Source organism: Salvelinus sp. IW2-2015, linkage group LG15 (assembly GCF_002910315.2).
Source record: "Salvelinus sp. IW2-2015 linkage group LG15, ASM291031v2, whole genome shotgun sequence".
NCBI classification, from domain to species: Eukaryota; Metazoa; Chordata; class Actinopteri; order Salmoniformes; family Salmonidae; genus Salvelinus; species Salvelinus sp. IW2-2015.
The window spans coordinates 27,812,083-27,831,409 of NC_036855.1; the positions used below are offsets into that span (position 1 = coordinate 27,812,083).

The following is a 19,327-nucleotide window of genomic DNA, read 5'->3' on the forward strand; positions in this document are numbered from 1 at the left end:
ATGCACCTTGGCATGAATTCTACAAGTGTCTGGAACTCTATTGGAGGGATGTGACACCATTCTTCCACGAGAAATTGTTGATGTTGGTGGAAAARGCTCTCAGGGGTTTCTTCAGAATCTTCCATAAGTGTTAAATTGGGTTGAGAACTGGTGACTGAGACGGCCATGGCATATAGTTTACATTGTTTTCATGCTCATCAAACCATTCGTGTCCTGCACATGGGAGCATTGTCATCCTATGAGGAAATAGCCACGGCAGCCAAAATAATGGCATGCCCAGCAGTTTTATACATGACCCTAGGCATGGGATGTTAATTGCTTAATTAACTCAAGAACCACACCTGTGTGGAAGCACCTGCTTCAATATACTTTCTATACCTKATTTACTCAAGTGTTTCTATTATTTTAGAAGTTACCTGTATGTGCACATACATAGCATAAATCAAATCAAATTGTATTGGTCGCATACACATATGCGCATATGTTATTGAAGGTGCATCGAAATGCCTACTCCTACCTTGACTAATACATCATTTAAGTTCCTCTTTTACAATCCCAACATATTTTCTCACTAGTAGACACTTTTCATAGGMTGGGGTAAAGGCATATTCCCAACGTCTCAGCACTTGAGTTTGCATTAATCGGAAGGGGAGTGGGCGCCTGTCACGTGCCTTTATTTCGACATAGGGAAAATMAAGGGGAAGGGGCAGCGGAGGGGTACATTGAGGACATCCGAAAAAATGTTCTGCATTGGTAGGGTATTTGTGGGGAAATCCTCTTGGTTAGCTGTAGGGCTTATAAGTAGCAAGTGTATTATTTTGTATAATACTGTAACCAACATTAGAGCTTCATAAAACGAGTTATCTCCCAGAGCTAGTGTAATTATGTTTTGGACTATTTTACTTAGCGGAAGCGTAGAGTTTTGGTTCTGGAGTGTTGTTTGGGTGCTACTGAACGAGAGCAGGCAGTGAATTCAGGTGATATCAACGCAAGCCGGCGAGACCCCTGTCATTGCACATCGTATTTTACTTTTGGGGGCGTTTTGGGGACTTTTAATACAATACAACATTCATTCCTCTTCGTGTCCCCTTCCCCTTTCCTTTTCTCCGGACATTTGAAACATAGAAAGCCTCAAGAATGGCCCAGATACTGCCGATACGATTTCAGGAACATCTGCAGGTAAGAAGACTCTAACAGCCCGAAAAAAACCGCAGTACAYATGCATTTTCGCGCAGTTCTTTAGCTTTCCAGGCCCGCACGTAGAAACACAACTACGCATTTAKATGGAATCGTACATGGGGCTGTAGCCTGCAGGGAGAATGCTCAATATAGCCACAGGCCTAGCTAGCTTGTGCAGGGCAGATGATGACTTGATGAAATTGAACAGTCAAATCGTACTGGGAGGCTATAGCCTGCTTACRGCAGACCCGAAAACACAGGCAGTGATTCACGCCGCAGTCTGTTCAAGTGGAAAAACGTCGCTGTCACAACTCAAAGCTCGAAACCGCAGTGTTTTGACACTTTGATGCCGTGATCGCGGCACTGAAGTGCCAAGATTGTTAATTAACCCTACATGACACATCCGATTTAACGAATACGTGTKAAATGTATACAGTTTTACCTCGATAGAATGAGTTAGAGGAAAGTTAATCGGATCGTAAATCATAGRGCTGTCCACTCAACTAGAATCAAGATCTCGTGATAACGGTTTTGGTCATGGTTCTCAATCTGAATCGATTGGTTATTTAGGCTATGTTGCAAGATTTATATGCATAATTAAGGTATTGGCTGTTAGTTAATGAGCTATAGGCKTACACAATTAACTATTGTTAGAATTGAGTGATTTGAGATAAATGCATGCAGTTATATAAACTATCTGTGTTTAGGATGTGGCTAGATRATATGGCTTCATATTTTTTAATTAGTAGGCCTTGTTGGAGAACCCACCAGTAAACCTCTCCATATGCGTAATGCATCACCTCAATGCGGTAATGTTGTCAATTTTGGTAACTGCCTAGGCCCAGTTTCTTGGGACCAAAGTGCAAGTATCTTGTGATGCGCTGGTTCATGCCCTACTCTGCTCGTTCCCCCTCCATTCCTACAAATGCATCCATTGAAAGGCAACACACRATTATTTGAGATTTGATCAGGCATGTCTATTAATTGATAGTGTATCCATTTAGTCCTATCCCATGTATGCTGTGCATGGTAGGCCTCTGTGATTCTAGGTGGCTCCAGCTGAGAGAAAAATGCCCGGAATAAACTGAGGATTTTGGGCCTCAAGTTGCTTTGTTTTTTTTCTCCTGAATTGGTATTTACAGCCTCTATGCATTGAACAGTAGAGTATGGGTGTGTTTAGGTATGGATTTACATGCACTGCCATGTAGACACAGATGAGACCGGCTTTGTTGTTTTAACTCTATGTAGAACTACTATAATGCACTATGTATGTGGAGACACCTTCAAATTAGTGGATTCGGCTATTTCTGCCACACCCATTGCTGACAGGTGTATAAAATCGAACACACAGCCATYCAATCTRTATAGACCAACATTGGCAGTAGAATATCCTTACTGAAGAGCTCAGTGACTTTCAACGGGGCTGTCGTAGGATGCTACCTTTCCAACATGTCATTTCGTAAAATTTCTGCCCTGCTAGTTATAACCGTCGGGAGCTTCATGAAAATGGGTTTCCATGGCCGAGCAGACCCACACAAGCACACAAGATCACCATGCGCAATGCCAAGCGTCGTCAAGAGTAGTGTAAAGCACACTGCCATTGGACTCTGGAGTCCAATGGAAGCGCGTTCTCTGGAGTGATGCTGCGCTTCCAGTGGAAGTGATGCTTCAACATCTGGCAGTCCGATGGACAAATCTGMGTTTGGAGGACGCTGCCTGCCTGACTGCGTAGTGCCAACTGTAAAAATTTGTTGGAGGAGGAATAATGGTCTGGGGCTATTTTTCATGGTTCGGGCTTGGCCCTTTAGTTCCAGTGAAGGGAAATCTTAACGTGACAGCATAGAATGACATTCTAGACGATTCTGTGCTTTCAACTTTGGGGAATGCCCTTTCCTGTTCCTGTTTCAGCATGACAATGCCACTGTATACAAAGCGAGGTGCATACAGAAATGGTTTGTCGAGATCGGTGTGGAAGAACTTGACTGGCTTGCACAGAGCCCTGACCTCAACCCCATCGTTCACCTTTGGGATGAATTGGAACGCTGACTGCGAGCCAGGCCTAATCGCCCAACATCAGTGCCCGACCTCACTAATGCTCTTGTGGCTTAATGGAAGCAAGTCCCCGCAGCAGTGTTCCAACTTTTAGTGGAACGCCTTCCCAGAAGAATGTAGMCTGTTATAGCAGCATAGGGGGAACCAACTCCATATTAATGCTCATGATTTTGGAATGAGATGTTTGACAAGCAGATGTCCACATATTTTTGGTCATGTAGTGTATATGCCATTCAGCAYATGCTTTTATCCAAAACAACTTAGTCATGCGTTCATACATTTTTACTCATGGGTGATTCTGGGAATCGAACCCACTACCCTGGCGTTACAAGCGCCATGCTCTACCAACTGAGCTACAAAAGACTATAGAACTATTACACTGCTGGTCTTTTCACAATTGTATAAGGCTAGGAATAAACAGAGCACCCTCAATAAACATTGGCCTAGACACACCTCACACACACACACACACACACACACACACACACACACTGTTAATTAAGCATTGCCAGTGTCTCATTGTGTGGGCTTGTACATGTAGTTAAACACTAAACTGTGTTTAGCGTAATTCTCCTTTTCCCCAGGCTTGACTGACTGACCCTAATCTAGGCCGTGTGTGAGGTAGAGGTCTTCTCGGGTCCAAAAGGACAATCAGACATGGATGGACCCGAGGACAATCAGACCCGAACCCAAATGGACCRYACAACAATCAGACCTAGACCTGACCCATACCCTAACTGGTCCGGGTTGTATCACAACCGGKCGTGTTTTGGAGTCCCATAGGGCGGCACACAATTGGCCCAGCGTCGTCCGGGTTTGGCCGGTGTAGGGCGTCATTGTAAATAAGAATTTGTTCTTKWCTGACTTGCCTAGTAAATAAAGGTTAAATTAAAAAAAGAATAATAATATCAGCCAAGTTGCTCTTCTCGTTAATGAATACAGTGCCTTCAGGAAGTATTCACACCCCTTGACTTCTTCAACATTTTGCTGTGTTACAGCCTGAATTTAAAATGTATAAAATCTAGATTTTGTGCCACTGATCTATACACAATACCTCACAATATTAAAGTGGAATTTTGTTTAGAAAAAATTCTAAACTGAAATGTCTTGAGTCAAGTATTCAACACCTTTCCTATGGCAATCCTAAATGCGTTCAGGAGTAAAAATGTGCTTAACAAGTCGCATAATGCGTTGCATGGACACACACTGTGTTCAATAATAGGGGTTAATATGATTTTTGAATGATTACCCCATCTCCACCCCACACAGGTCCCTCATTCGAGCAGTGAATTTCAAACACAGATTCAACCACAAAGATCAGGGAGATTTTCCAACGCCTGACAAAGAACGGCACCTATTGGTACAGTAGATGGGTAATAAATAAATAAAAAGCAGACACTGATTATCCCTTTGAGCATGGTAAACMTATTAATTTAGCTTTGGATGGTGTATCAATACATCCAGTCACTKSAAAGATACAGGCGTCCTTCCTAACTCAGTTGCCGGAGAGGAAGGAAACCGCTCAGGGATTTCATCATGAGGCCAATGGTGACCTTAAAACAGTTACAGTTTAATGGCTGTGATAGGAGAGAACTGAGGATGGATCAACATTGTAGTTACTCCACAATAATAACCTAAATGACAAAGTGAAAAGAAGGAAGTCTGTACAGAATGAAAATATTCCAAACATGCATCCTGTTTGCAAATAAGGTACTAAAGTAATACTGCAAAAAATGTGGCAAAGAAATTAACTTTTTGTCCTGAAWATACATCACTGAGTACCACTCTTCATATTTTCAAGCATGGGTGGTGGCTGTATCATATTTTGGATATGCTCGTCATCGGCAAGGACTAGGTAGTTTTTATAAAAAGAAAATCCTAGAGGAAAACCTGGTTCAGTCTGCATTCCAACAGACACRGGGAGATGAATTCACTTTTCAGCAGGACAATAACCTAAAACACAAGGCCAAATATACACTGGAGATTCTTACCAAGACAACATTGAATGTTCCTGAGTGGCCTAGTTAGTTTTGACTTAAATCTACTTGAAAATCGATGGCAAGACTTGAAAGCGGCTGTCTAGTAAAGAGTTTTACAAAAATTATTATGGGAAAATATTGTACAATCCAGGTGTGCACAGCTCTTAGAGACTTACCCAAAAAGACTCCAGGTGTATTCCTGCCAAAGGTATTGACTCTGGGTTGAATAGGTACAGTGGGAGAAACAAGTATTTGATACACTGCCGATTTTGCAGGTTTTCCTACTTACAAAGCATGTAGAGGTCTGTAATTTTTTATCATAGGTACACTTCAACTATGAGAGACGGAATCTAAAACAAAAATCCAGAAAATCACATTGGATGATTTTTAAGTAATTAATTTGCATTTATTGCATGACATAAGTATTTGATACATCAGAAAAGCAGAACTTAATATTTGGTACAGAAACCTTTTGTTGCAATTACAGAGATCATACGTTTCCTGTAGTTCTTGACTAGGTTTGCACACACTGCAGCAGGGATTTGCCCACTCCTCCCTACAGATCTTCTCCAGACCTTCAGGTTTCGGGCTGTCGCTGGGCAATACGGAGTTTCAGCTCCCTCCAAAGATTTTCTATTGGGTTCAGGTCTGGAGACTGGCTAGCCACTCCAGGACCTTGAGATGCTTCTTACGGAGCCACTCCTTAGTTGCCATGGCTGTGTGCTTCGTGTCGTTGTCATGCTGAAGACCCAGCCACGACCCATCATCAATGCTCTTACTGAGGAAGGAGGTTGTTGGCCAAGATTCCGCGATACATGGCCCCATCCATCCTCCCCTCAATACGGTGCAGTCGTCCTGTCCCCTTTGCAGAAAAGCATCCCCAAAGAATGATGTTTCCACCTCCATGCCTCACGGTTGGGATGGTGTTCTGGAGTTGTACTCATACTTCTTCTTCCTCCCAACACGGCGAGTGGAGTTAGACCAAAAAGCTCTATTTTGTCTCATCAGACCACATGACCTTCTCCCATTCCTCCTCTGGATCATCCAGATGTCATTGGCAAACTTCAGACAGGCCTGGACATGCACTGGCTTAAGCAGGGGGACCTTGCGTGCGCTGCAGGATTTTAATCCATGACGGCGTAGTGGTGTTACTAATGGTTTTCTTTGAACTTGTGTCCAGCTCTCTTCAGGTCATTGACCAGGTCCTGCCGTGTAGTTCTGGCTGACCCTCACCTTCCTCATGATCATTGATGCCCCACGAGGTGAAATCTTGCATGGAGCCCCAGACCGAGGGTGATTGACCGTCATCTTGAACTTCTTCCATTTTCTAATAATTGCGCCAACAGTTGTTTCTTCTCACCAAGCTGCTTGCCTATTGTCCTGTAGCCCATCCCAGCCTTGTGCAGGTCTACAATTTTATCCCTGATGTCCTTACACAGCTCTCTGGTCTTGGCCATTGTGGAGAGGTGGAATCTGTTTGATTGAGTGTGTGGACAGGTGTCTTTTATACAGGTAACGAGTTCAAACAGGTGCAGTTAATACAGTAATGAGTGGAGAACAGGAGGGCTTCTTAAAGAAAAACTAACAGGTCTGTGAGAGCCGGAATTCTTACTGGTTGGGTAGGTGATCAAATACTTATGTCATGCAATAAAATGCAAATTAATTATTTAAAAATCATACAATGTGAGTTTCTGGATTTTTTGTTTAGATTCCGTCTCTCACAGTTGAAGTGTACCTATATAAAAATTACAGACCTCTACATGCTTTGTAAGTAGGAAAACCTGCAAAATCGCAGTGTATCAAATACTTGTTCTCCCCACTGTATCTAATCAAGATATGTTAGTATTTTATTTTTCATTACACTTACATTTATTTTTAAATTCTTCCACATTGACATTAGAGATATTTTGTGTAGATTGTAAAAAAAAAAAAAAAGAAGAAAGACATCTATTTTAATCCAATTTGTAACACAGCAAAATGTGGAAAAGGTCAAGGGGTTTGAATACTCCTGAAGGCACTGTAGGGGTTTATGGCTCGGCCTTCTGTAAGTCAATAAATTCACCTTGTTAGTGTAAATAAAATATGCTATAGGCTGTGCAGAGCTGTGGTCGGGTCCATTCGGGTCTATCAGCTGTAGTTACATAGACCCGAGACCCGATGACAATCAAACAGGATCCGACCTATACCGAGGGAAAAGTTTGCTTTTTGGACCCAGACCCTTCTCGGTGTTTGGGTGGACCCGTGAAGACCTCTAGTGTGAGGGAGAAAGAGTGTCTGAGTAAATGGATTCTTGACCTATGCCTTTGGTAGTTCATTTACAGTGCAGTACAGTGTGTGCATTAGTCTACTAGCAGATTCATGATTATTCTGGGCTCTGTCTGTGACAAATTATGCTCTGCAGGGCAGATATTGCTAAAAGCACCCACCCTCTGCTTTAGCTCAGCGGGCTAATGCAGTCATAAGTCTCACAGAAGACCTACGTTTAATACCCTGTCATTTAGCCTCAGCCTGACACTGCCTAGTAAGAGGGAGATACCTGTAAGGCACATATGTCAGAGTCAAGGCCGCGGGCCACATCCGGCCCGCGAGAAGGTTTTTACGCCCCTGGGATGATCTTGATTTATTATTAGAACCGGCCCGCAGACCGCAGCAAGCCGGCAGCCCGCAGATCTTTTACACGCACCAATACTACATTTCCCACAATGCAACGGTGACGCACCGAGCAGTAGGCTGCTTCATTTCAATATTTATTGCACAGCAGTCTCAGCATCACAGTAAAATTAACTTCAGATACCCATCAAAAATGGCAAAACGGAAGGTGGACACTGAGAACCGGGGTTCAAACAAGGTGGATCGGAGTATATGTTCACGGAGGTAGCTGGAAAACCTGTGTGTCTTCTGTGTGAGAAAGTGTGGCGTACTGAAAGAGTATAATCTGAGACGACATTATGAAACGAAACACGCGACAAAAACAAGAATATGGACATGGAACAAAGGCTACAAAAGGCAGAGGAATTAAAACGAGGCCTCAAATCTCGACAGGCTCTGTTCCAAAAAGCCAAATCACAAGGCCAGGCTGCTGTCAAGGCCAGTTTTATTTTGCAAAGAGATCGCTAATCAGCCCGGCCATTTACGGAGGGGGATTTATCAAAAACTGCATGATAAAGTTTGTACGAAGTTTGCCAGAAAAAAGGCAACTCTTTTTAAATGTGAGTCTGAGCAGAAACACCATTGCCGAAGAGAGTAGACCAGTTGTCCATCAATCTAAAAGAGCAGCTTGTGAAAAAGGAAAAGATTTCATTGCATATTCCTGGCTGTGGATGAAGCACCGACATTTCTGACATTGCCCAGTTGTCAATTTTCATCCGCGGAGTGGACTCCAGCCTAAGCGTGACAGAGGAGTTTTTGGCTTTACGTCCTATGCATGGCACAACTACGGGCATGATTTGTATGAAGAGGGTCAAGATTGTAAATGAGATGGAGCTGCCTTGGAAAAACTCGTGGGTTGACAACCGACGGAGCACCTGCGATGTGTGGACACAGGAGCGACTGGTGGCGAAGATACGGGAAAAGATGCAAGAGGAAAACGCGACAGTGAGGACAGCTTATCAGTGATCATACACCAGGAAGCGTTGTGCGGTAAAGCCTTGAAAATGAGCATGTAATGAGCATCATCACGCGCACAGTTAACTTTATCAGAGCAAAGGTTTGAATCACCGCCAGTTTCAAGGCATTTCTGACGGAGTAGAAACGGAGCATGGTGATTTGCCTTATCACACAGAGGTGCGATGGCTAAGCCAGGGAAAGGTGCTTCAAAGATGTTTCGAGCTTCGTGAGGAGATTGTCTGTTCTTGGACAGCAAAGGGAAAGACACAACACAACTCCGAGACGAAATGTTTCGTGTGAAATGGCTTTTCTGTGTGACATACGAGTCATCTGAATGCAATGAACTTGCAGCTGCAGGTCGGGATCATGTCATCTTGATATGTACAGTACAGTGAAGCATTTAAACCAAACTGACTCTGTGGAGACGCAGATGCGGAAAGAAAATTTGAGCCACTTTCCCAGCTGCCAGACCATGAAAGAGAAGCTCTCTACCAGTGCGTTCCCGAGCGCACAGTTGGCTGATAAAATAGGTATAGCTTCCGCTGACTTTCGACGCCGATTGCTGACTTTGAAGCACAAAAAGCAGGTTAGAACTGCTCGTAACCCATTTGCTGTTGACGTGGAAAGCTCACCACCAAACCTCCAAATGGAGTGATTGACCTCCAATGCAATGATGCACTGAGGGCAAAATATGCGGCATGGTGCTGCGGAGTTGCCCGTTCCTCCCCGACACAATGCCCCAGCTGCGCATCCAGGCTGCTCAAACGTTGTCTATGTTTGGCAGCACATACCTGTGTGAACAACTGTTTTCTTTGATGAACCTGAAACAAACATCACACAGAAGTCGACTTACTGCTGAACACCTCCACTCAATTCTGAGGATTTCCTCAGCTCAGAGCCTTACCCGAACATTTATGAACTTGTGGAAAAGATGGGACACCACCAAGTATCACCCTCAACCTCAAACAAGTGAACATTACTGTGCAATCACATATTAGAGTTTTTACTCAGTTCAAGTTTAAAAGTTCAAGTTTAATATTTGTTTCACTGCATGTTACTTCTCCTTAAACAAAGTGTTGTTTTTGATAATAGATTTTTGCACTTTATTTTATTGTATTTCAATCCAATTATATTTAAAAATATTTCAGTTGAGTGGATGATAGAAAATTGCTATTATTGTTTTTTTCTTTGAAGTAAATTTAGCCCACTTTTGCTAAAATAGAAAATATAGGCTACTGATGGTGCCTTGAATACCGGTTCTTTCATTTAATGTTCATGTTATGGGGATTTTATATAAAGGAAATTTGTCTTTTGTGTCTGTTGAAAATAAAATTACGACAGACCATAGAAATATTGCTTTATTTATCTGACATATTGGAATATATTTGTTAGGTTTCAGTAGGTTCAATTAGGTTCACTAGACTATATGCGTCATTTAAAATTTTTTCAATGAACATTCGAACAGTCCGCCCTCGGCTTGTAGCTAAATTTTATTTGGCCCTCCGTCCATTTGACTTTGACACCCCTGCTGTTAAGGGGTTTAGCCAATCATAAAAGGATTGGATATGGGGCAATTCGGGCAAGTGCCAGATGGGCTGGTCCATCTTTAGCCCAGTGTGCTTGTCTATTTATACTTTTTTTCTGCAGAAGTATGGATCATTATTTGGCTAATAATGAGGGACTTGAGAGAAAAAAATWGTCCYGTGTATTAGAAATSCCTGGGCCGATTTCTTGTCCCAGTCCGTCCATGTTGCCTGTCCACCCTGCTTTGTGATATTACTCTACACAGAGGGTGGTGCGGACGGCCCAGCATATCACTGGGGTGAGGTCCCAGCCATTCAGGATATACACACCAAGCGATGTCTGTGGAAGGCCCGAGAAATTGCCAAAGACTCCAGCCACCCCTGCCATAGATTCTCTCTGCTTCCGTCCGGCAGGCGGTACCAGAGTATCAGGTCTCGGACCAGCAGGCTCCGAGACAACTTCTACCCCAAGCAATGATACTTTTTAAACAGATAGACAATAGCTGCCCACCCCCACCAAGGACTATATGCACTGACTATGCACTCTTACTGCTCTCTACCCACACACGCCTACATTGACACTCTTGTGCACACTCACACTTAACACCCACACACACACATACACACACACACTCATTACCACGCAGACTACCACTTATGCTGCTGCCATATTGTTTATTATTATTATTATTAATCCTGCTACCAGTCACTTTCTCCTAATCTCTGCCTAGATATGTACATACAGAGTGGGAAATTAACAGCCGCAGTGGCTGGCGGATGGCCAAGTTTTACCAGCCACTCCATTTTATTACCAGACTCATTTTGTTCAGGATAAAATAAAGAATTAAGATGCATCACAGAAAACACTGTAGCGTTGAGATTCTCTCTTCCAGACTGACACACACACACACACACGTTTGTTTTTTTACATGTGGGCTCTGGATTGGAAAACAATAATGCTTCCAAATGTTCTATGACAACCCMCTAATGTGGCTGGTAAAAATAGACATTCTACCAGCCAATGGCAAAATCTACCAGCATTTGGCTGGTGGCTGGTGTTAATTTCTCACTCTGTGTACATACTGTATCTATCTCAACTACTCCAGTATCCCTGCACATTGTACATTTGGTACTGGCACTGACCCTGTATATAGCCTGCAAATTCTCTTTTTTATTTTATTTTGTGTTTTTGTTTGTTATACTATATTGAATACTGCGTTGTTGGGAAGGGCTTGCAAGTTAAACATTTCACTGTACTTGTGCATGTGACAAATAAAACTTGAAACTACTAACAGATGACCAGCTTCCTGCTCTTGGCAGTTGCTGTTGTCTCCATTAATAGACAGATGCGGTAAGCAGGCCCATTTAACCCAYCAAACCACATCAAGGCAGGAAGGGGAAGTGAGGTGATCATGATCATCAGGCCCAGCAGAGCACCTCTGGCAGGAGAACTGTTGCCTGGAACTGCTCTGTCTAATGGCTGGAGTACCATCAGTCAGGCATATTGATGCATACTACCCCCCCCCCCACACACACACACAAACCACAGTCTCAGCTGAAACAATGCACCTAACTGGAATGAGCCGTCCTAAAACTGTAGTCTGTTATTGTCAGCCTATATTGTTATGACTATAGCAACAGTGYTGATAGTGAAGATGGCTAACATTAAACTGACAGCTGTGGTTTTACTGTCATACAGTAGTCACTCTTTAACTCGTGGTACAGCTCCTTACCGTTTTACAGCAAAGGGGTTGGAGTCCCTAAGGAGCTACTGGTGGGGGGGTTACATAAACATAATTAAAGCTAGAGGAATATAGCGAACACATCTGATCTGTGTTCCTAGTTAACACAATACACACAATAGTAGAGTACAGTCGTGGCCAAAAGTTTTGAGAATGACACAAATATTCATTTTCACAAAGTCTGCTGCCTCAGTGTCTTTAGATATTTTTGTCAGATGTTACTATGGAATACTGAAGTATAATTACAAGCATTTCATAAGTGTCAAAGGCTTTTATTGACAATTACATGAAGTTGATGCAAAGAGTCAATATTTGCAGTGTTGAGGCCCTGTCTTTTTTAGACCTCTGCAATCCGCCCTGGCATGCTGTCAATTAACTTCTGGGCCAGATCCTGACTGATGGCAGCCCATTCTTGCATAATCAATGCTGGATTTTTGTCAGAATTTGTGGGTTTTGTTTGTCCACCCGCCTCTTGAGGATTGACCACAAGTTCTCAATGGGATTAAGGTCTGGGAGTTTCCTGGCATGGACCAAAATATCGATGTTTTGTTCCCGAGCCACTTAGTTATCACTTTTGCCTTATGGCAGGGTGCTCCATCATGCTGGAAAGGCATTGTTCGTCACCAAACTGTTCTGAGGTTGGGAGAAGTTGCTCTCGGAGGATGTGTGTGGTACCATTCTTTATTCATGGCTGTGTTCTTAGGCAAAATTGTGAGTGAGCCACTCCTTGGCTGAGAAGCAACCCCACACATGAATGGTCTCAGGATGCTTTACTGTTGGCATGACACAGGACTGATGGTAGGCTCACCTTGTCTTCTCCGGACAAGCTTTTTTTCCGGATGCCCCAAACAATCGGAAAGGGGATTCATCGAAAATGACTTTACCCCAGTCCTCAGCAGTCCAATCCCTGTACCTTTTGCAGAATATCAGTCTGTCCCTGATGTTTTTCCTGGAGAGAAGTGTTCTTTTGCTGCCCTTCTTGACACCAGGCCATCCTCCAAAGTCTTCACTCACTGTGTGTGGAGATGCACTACACCTGCTGCTGCTCATTCTGAGCAAGCTCTGTACTGGTGGTGCCCCGATCCCGCAGCTGAATCAACTTTCGGAAACGGTCCCTGGCGTTGCTGGACTTTCTGGTGTGCCTGAAGCTTTCTTCACAACAATTGAACCACTCTCCTTGAAGTTCTTGATGATCCGATAAATGGTTGATTTAGGTGCAATCTTACTGGCAGCAATATCCTTGCCTGTGAAGCCTTTTTTGTGCAAAGCAATGATGACGGCACGTGTTTCCTGCACATAACCATGGTTGACAGAGGAAAGAACATTGATTCCAAGCACCACCCTCTTTGAAGCTTCCAGTCTGTTATTCAAGACTCAATCAGCATGACAGAATGATCTCCACCTTGTCTCTGTCACACTCACACCTGTGTTACGAGAGAATCATGACATGATGTCAGCTGGTTTATTTTGTGGGCAGGGCTGAAATGCAGTGGATTTTTTTTGGGGGGGATTCAGTTCATTTTCCGGGGCAAAGAGGGACTTTGCAATAAATTCAATTCATCTGATCACTCTTCATAACATTCTGGAGTATATGCAATTGCCATCATACAAACTGAGGCAGCAGACTTTGTGAAATTTATATTGGTTTCATTTCAAAAACTTTTTGCCACTACTGTACATACAATGCAGGTAGGCCTGCTGCCTCAGAGGATATTTTACTTTTATCTATGTTTTAATTTGTATTTTTAACGCATTGTTTTCGAAAGGGCTTGTAAGTAAAGCATTTCAAGGTAAAGGTCTACACTCGTTCGGCGCATGTGACTAATAAATTAAGTTTAGGGTTTAGCGTTAGGGTTACAATTAGTGTAAGGGTTTTGGGATAAGGTTAGGTGGTGAAATAGGATTTTAATGGAATACATTTTAGGTCCCCACAAGGATAGAAGAACAAAACGTGTGTGCGCAGGTGGCACTCACTGGGCTGTGGGAAACTGAGTGTGTGTCAAGACAACCGGGGGGTGTTTCTCAATAAACTCCGACTTCCGAATGAAATGTTGCCCGTTCACATCTCATATGTTGCCTGACTACAATCCATTTATCTTGATACGTTAATAAATACATACTGTGCTAATTCTGACATGTTTACCTGCCTACAATACCCACTGTCGTGTGGGTAGATCYCATGACCATAGCCAGTTAGCCCTATTGGTTTTACTATCTAGCTACCCACAAAGAATTGACAGCTAGTCATCTYCCTCACATAACATTAGCTTTAGGTTGTTTTTGCCCGTTAAACCAGCTGGCTAGCTAGATGATTACTATTGACTTATAGCTAGCTGATAATTATTAAGMAAAAAGGTTTGCTTTGTGTACGTCTAGTTTAGTCTCTATTGCCATTATCCTGGCTGAAAGAAGGTTCAGTGAATGGGGAGATACAGCGTGAGGTAATACAGTAGATGGAGCGCGAGTGGTTCTCTAATGTAATGTTTTATGCGTTCTCCACACTCGTCCTCACAAGAACGTACTAATAAGAACGTCCTCGGAGAATACACTCAGGGCATAAGAGTGTGGAGRYCTGTAGTATGCATATTGAGAAACACCCWGGGTTGTGGTTGCGAGTGATTTAGTCTGGAATGTTCTGTATAGGAACGGGGGTGCTTCCGGTGACTCAGCCACCCCACCCTAACCCAGGCTTCAAACAAGCACTGTATTCCAGGAATTCTTGAATACAGTGCCCCCCCTCCCCAATTCCCCCAGCTTACTGGTTACCTCTTCCTTTACTTCTCTATCCCCCCTCCTCCTGAGAGATTTCTGGCAGCCAGTGGAGATGTCTCCTCTTTTGGCCTCTCCTCTCTGATGTTATCGTCTGATTTGGTGCGCCATCCTAACCCCTGACCCCCTCACAGAGCTGGGTGAGGCCCAGTGGAGACCTAGAGACACGAGTCAGTTTGTGTTTTCCCCCATCATGGTTAGGGTATGGGGAGGGCAAGGTGATCCTAGATCTGTGCCTAAGGTCAAGAACAACTTCACCTGGAATTTAGCCAGTATCACTGAATACTAGTACTGAAAATGMTTGAAAACCTTCAGGTGGTATGTTGTGGTTGTAAACTGAACATGGTTGGTTATCTTCAGAGCAAGAGGCTTCTTCTCATTAGGACAATGATATGCTCAATGATGGAGATAATCTACTACTGAGAATCAGTGGAGATCTGTCTCTCTGAAAATGATGACCTGCTGGGAGAGAAGATCACATCACACTCTAGATCAGGGCTGTGTCCCAGTTGGCACCATATTCCCTATATAGTGCACTACTTTTGACCAGGGCCCTGGGCCCTACACACACTAATGAATAGGGTGCCATTTGGGAGGCACKCTAGAGATCAGGGCACATTCTCAGCCTACTCCGGGAAGCCCCTGTGAACCCACTAGCAGAGGTCTGTGCTGAATCAACCATGTAAACAGGCTGCTGTTTACATGGTATTTACTTAGAAATAACGTAACATGGTAATTACACAATAATTACATAGGTACCGTATTAGTGTTCGYCATCTGAGATTCATGAAACAAACTATGTACAGTTTTGTATTTCGTAGTGTTGGGTTATTTGAATTAAATAAGCAGCAGAAACTACTGTTGCATGTTATGGTATAATGCCTCAGTAAAAGCTAAATMAATAGCAGCTGTCATTGAAAATATAGCTTTCCAGAGTCAGCCTAATATCCTGTTGTTGTCTGTCTGCCTGCCGTATGCTACTGTATGCCCACACTGTTTCCATGGGCTGACTGTGATGGGTGCCACCACCGCCTAACCTTCTTGGAAATGACATTTAAGAATATCCTCCTCAGAAAATTGGACAAGAACGGGAGTTCTTTTAATAGAGGGAGTGATTTTGGTACCAACTGTTTTCCCCACCTTTAGGCAAATGTCAGCAACTGGTGCCTTTGTTTTTTCCTATAATTATTTTCATGGAGGAACGACTCCAGCAAATCTCACTGCTTCTTTGGGTGTTTCAGTGTTTTCCACAAGCACATGTAGTAGCCAGCCAGACTCCCCTGGGGGGGGGGGGGGGTTATGGATTTTTGTTTGCCTAAAAAGCTCTATTTTGGTGACCTGTGGTACATTCTAATGCTAGATTATATTTTCATCCAGCAACTATCAGGAAATAACACTGATCAAARGTTRACACTTTTACAGTGTTAGTTTCATCAGTTATTGTACAATATGATATAAAATAGGAAAAAACWTAATTTTGACTTCACTGGGCCTTTAAAGAATCATGTAACAATTTGAGCTTCTACTTTTAAAGATCCACCTTTCCAGATACAAGTCTCTCACCGTTGCCGCTTGCTATAGACCACCTTCTGCCCCCAGCTGTGCCCTGGACACCATATGTGAATTGATTGCCCCCCATCTATCTTCAGAGCTCGTGCTGCTAGGTGACCTACGCCAGTCCTATCTACAAGAAGACATCATTGGTCGGGCGTATGGAGTGACCTTAACCTAGGACAGAGTCGGCACAATGACACCCTCTCACCAGCACATGCCGTACATACAGGCATAGATCCCATCCTCAATTCACGCCTCACACAGCTATTGTCTCTATCATCTCAGATATGAACGGTCTATGACTACTCTGACCCTTCAGGTAGGAACTTATCGAGGCAGCGCTCGCAAATCCACGTTAACACCCTCGATGAGCACACCCTAGCGAGACGATTTTCTCGAGGTGCACATCAAGAGACCTCAACAGCATTAGCCCGGCGAGAAAGGTCCTGGCAAATGAGCTCTTCGCACTTCTGCGAACAGTCACTGGTCTTTGCGATGAAACGCTAGTTTTTAGAACTCTTTCGTCGAAAGACGGTTGAAAAAGGTCACAGTGGGCTCGGACTCAGAATAGCACGTGCCCTGTAGTACAGTGTGTGCCGGTCTTAGATGAGTCTAGTGCGCGGCGCGCTCATACATCTCTGACGACCTCAATTACGACGTGGTCGAGAACGATGGCATCGCTAAGCAGAACTTTCCAATCTTTGGACAACATCTCACGGCACAGTGAGAAGCGACGCAGGCTGATCACATCAGAGAGCCTGAACCTGGAATAGGCGGTCTCGGTCCAACAATTCTGCGCTGGGGATAATTTTAAAAGAGAGGGTTCCAGTATGTAGCGTAGGCAGCTTGATTGGACCCTTACATTTTTTTAGTCGTCGGTCCAGATATGTTATGAGCAGAGATCCTATACTGGATTGCTTGGGAGGAGAAATGGGAGGCTGGGCAAGTTGCTTGTGGGGAGTGCAGGGCTGTTGGACCTCGGATTGTCTTTAAAAGTGCTTCCTCACCATTCTTAAATATAAGCATGGCCTTCATTCAAAAAAATTGAACCAGAAACAGATATATCCCTGGTTCACTCCAGACCTGACTGCCCTTGACCAGCCACAAAAAACATCCTGTGGCGTTGGCATTAGCATCGAATAGCCCCCGAAATCTGCAGCTTTTCAGGGAAGTTAGGAAACCAACTATACACAGGCAGTTAGGAAAGCAAAGGCTAACTTTTCAAACAGAAAATTCGCATCCTGGAGCACAAACTCCAAAAAGAGCAACCCCCTCACACAGCCTGAGGCTAGGAAACACTGTCACCACTTGATGAAATCCACGATGAATTGAGAAGTTCCATGGATAAGAAGGCCCACCAGCGTGTGGCTGATCCGGCACATGAGCAGCGGTGTCACGATAGCGAATGCTTATGGCAAACATTCTCAATTATCGTCGGATTTTAGCTCTACACCTCTACCCCGTGTTCAACACCCGGCGCTGAGACCCCCCACGTGCCTCCGCAATCTAGCCCCACTCAGAGGGCCTCGAGGGGGCTCGCACTCTTTTTCTGGAGCTCTTCTGTGCTCACGGCACAGCAAAATAACCATTGACTGTTTAATAAGAGAGCCTTAAAGCAACTCATCTGCACTTTCCTCATAACATGCACTCGGCGCTCAAGTACTTCTGGGATCCCAATCTAGACCCTCTCCTGTGCTAAAAGCTTATGCCAATCACTCTCGACAATGCGGTGCGACACTCATCTCGATGACTTACTTAAGGCTGCCTCATGTATCGCACACACACTCTCAGGATCAGTGTTCTGTCTGAATCCCCCAAAGATTGTCGTAAGAGGCGGCTGCGCTTCACATGGCCCTCCCGTGGTTCAAGAGCAGTCGAGAGCGTACTAGTGCTACGCCCCTTGAAAACCAACGGGGACTACAGACCGATTACAACTGTTCACCTTCCGTGAGCTCTCGAACCTCTTTTTTTTCTAAAGAGTGTCATGTGCCAAAGCCAATGTCAATGTAAACTCAAGTCAACACGATCTCTTCTTTGTCAGAGACAACACGCACCTTCTCTCTATCTTCCAGTACCGACATAAATCCATGCCATCACTCCTATGTTACCCTTAAGACTGCGGGTCAATGGACGGTACACACCTCTCACGTGTGCCCATGGAACGGTCATTCCACAGGGTTGCGCCAGGTCACACAATATAAGCAAAGCCCGCCTCGGCCACTTAGTCTCAAGCTAACGCTCCTATTTCGAGGAAGGAGCCGTTGACAGTTGAATGATACTGTGTGGCGGCGTGCTGAGTTCTGCTCTCTGAGACGCTGGTCCAAGGCTCTGATTCCTGCATACGGACGCACCTGGTCACTAGAGGACATGCTTCAATCGACTGCAGACCTCTTGCGGTGTGATTGTGAAGCAAAGAGCCACATGACAACCAGCCTGGTGTGGATTTTTGCTCAAGGCAGGTTGAGTTTGATAGGGGACGCGTCGCTCTCTGGATTGAGGTAGTCCCAAATGCTTTACCGGTTTCTGGGGCGTTGATATAGTACCTCTGCACTGAGTTCGGTATTCCAAGATCGTGAGCGCCTCTGTTGATCCGACCTCTGGCCAGTCTCTATGAGGTGCCACAGAGTTAAAAATTCTCGGGCCGACTCTTTTCTCTGTATACATGCAGTATGATGAGTCTTCGGTCCAGTTGTCGAACTGCGTGTATCTGGATTCCTTCGGATACTGAGACTCCCGGACACCATTCTGGATTACGTTCTTGGGCTCGTTTACTAGCTATTTCTCTCTGAGATTACACTGTCAGTGCCGTGTATGACAAGCCAAACCGAAGCGTCCGACGACTGTGTCTCTTGCAATGCCATACAACCTGTCTCAACCTGTTATGCCGCGGTGGGCCTCCGCAATCCAGCATCTTTCAACAAAT

The 19,327-nt window shown here is 44.2% G+C and overlaps 1 protein-coding gene across 2 annotated transcripts in view; it reads left to right on the forward strand.

Annotated features, from left to right (window-relative positions):
* The first annotated feature begins 786 nt into the window (after positions 1–786).
* LOC111974793 (clathrin heavy chain 1) overlaps positions 787–19,327 on the forward strand; it is a 55,333-nt gene continuing 36,792 nt past the window's right edge. The window contains exon 1 of one of the 2 annotated variants that reach the window (XM_024002795.2): positions 787–1,179. In XM_024002795.2, the coding sequence (XP_023858563.1) occupies positions 1,138–1,179 (42 nt within the window). In that variant the 5' untranslated portion in view covers positions 787–1,137. The remainder of the gene's footprint in view (positions 1,180–19,327) is intronic. The other variant, XM_024002796.2, reaches the window with a different exon arrangement.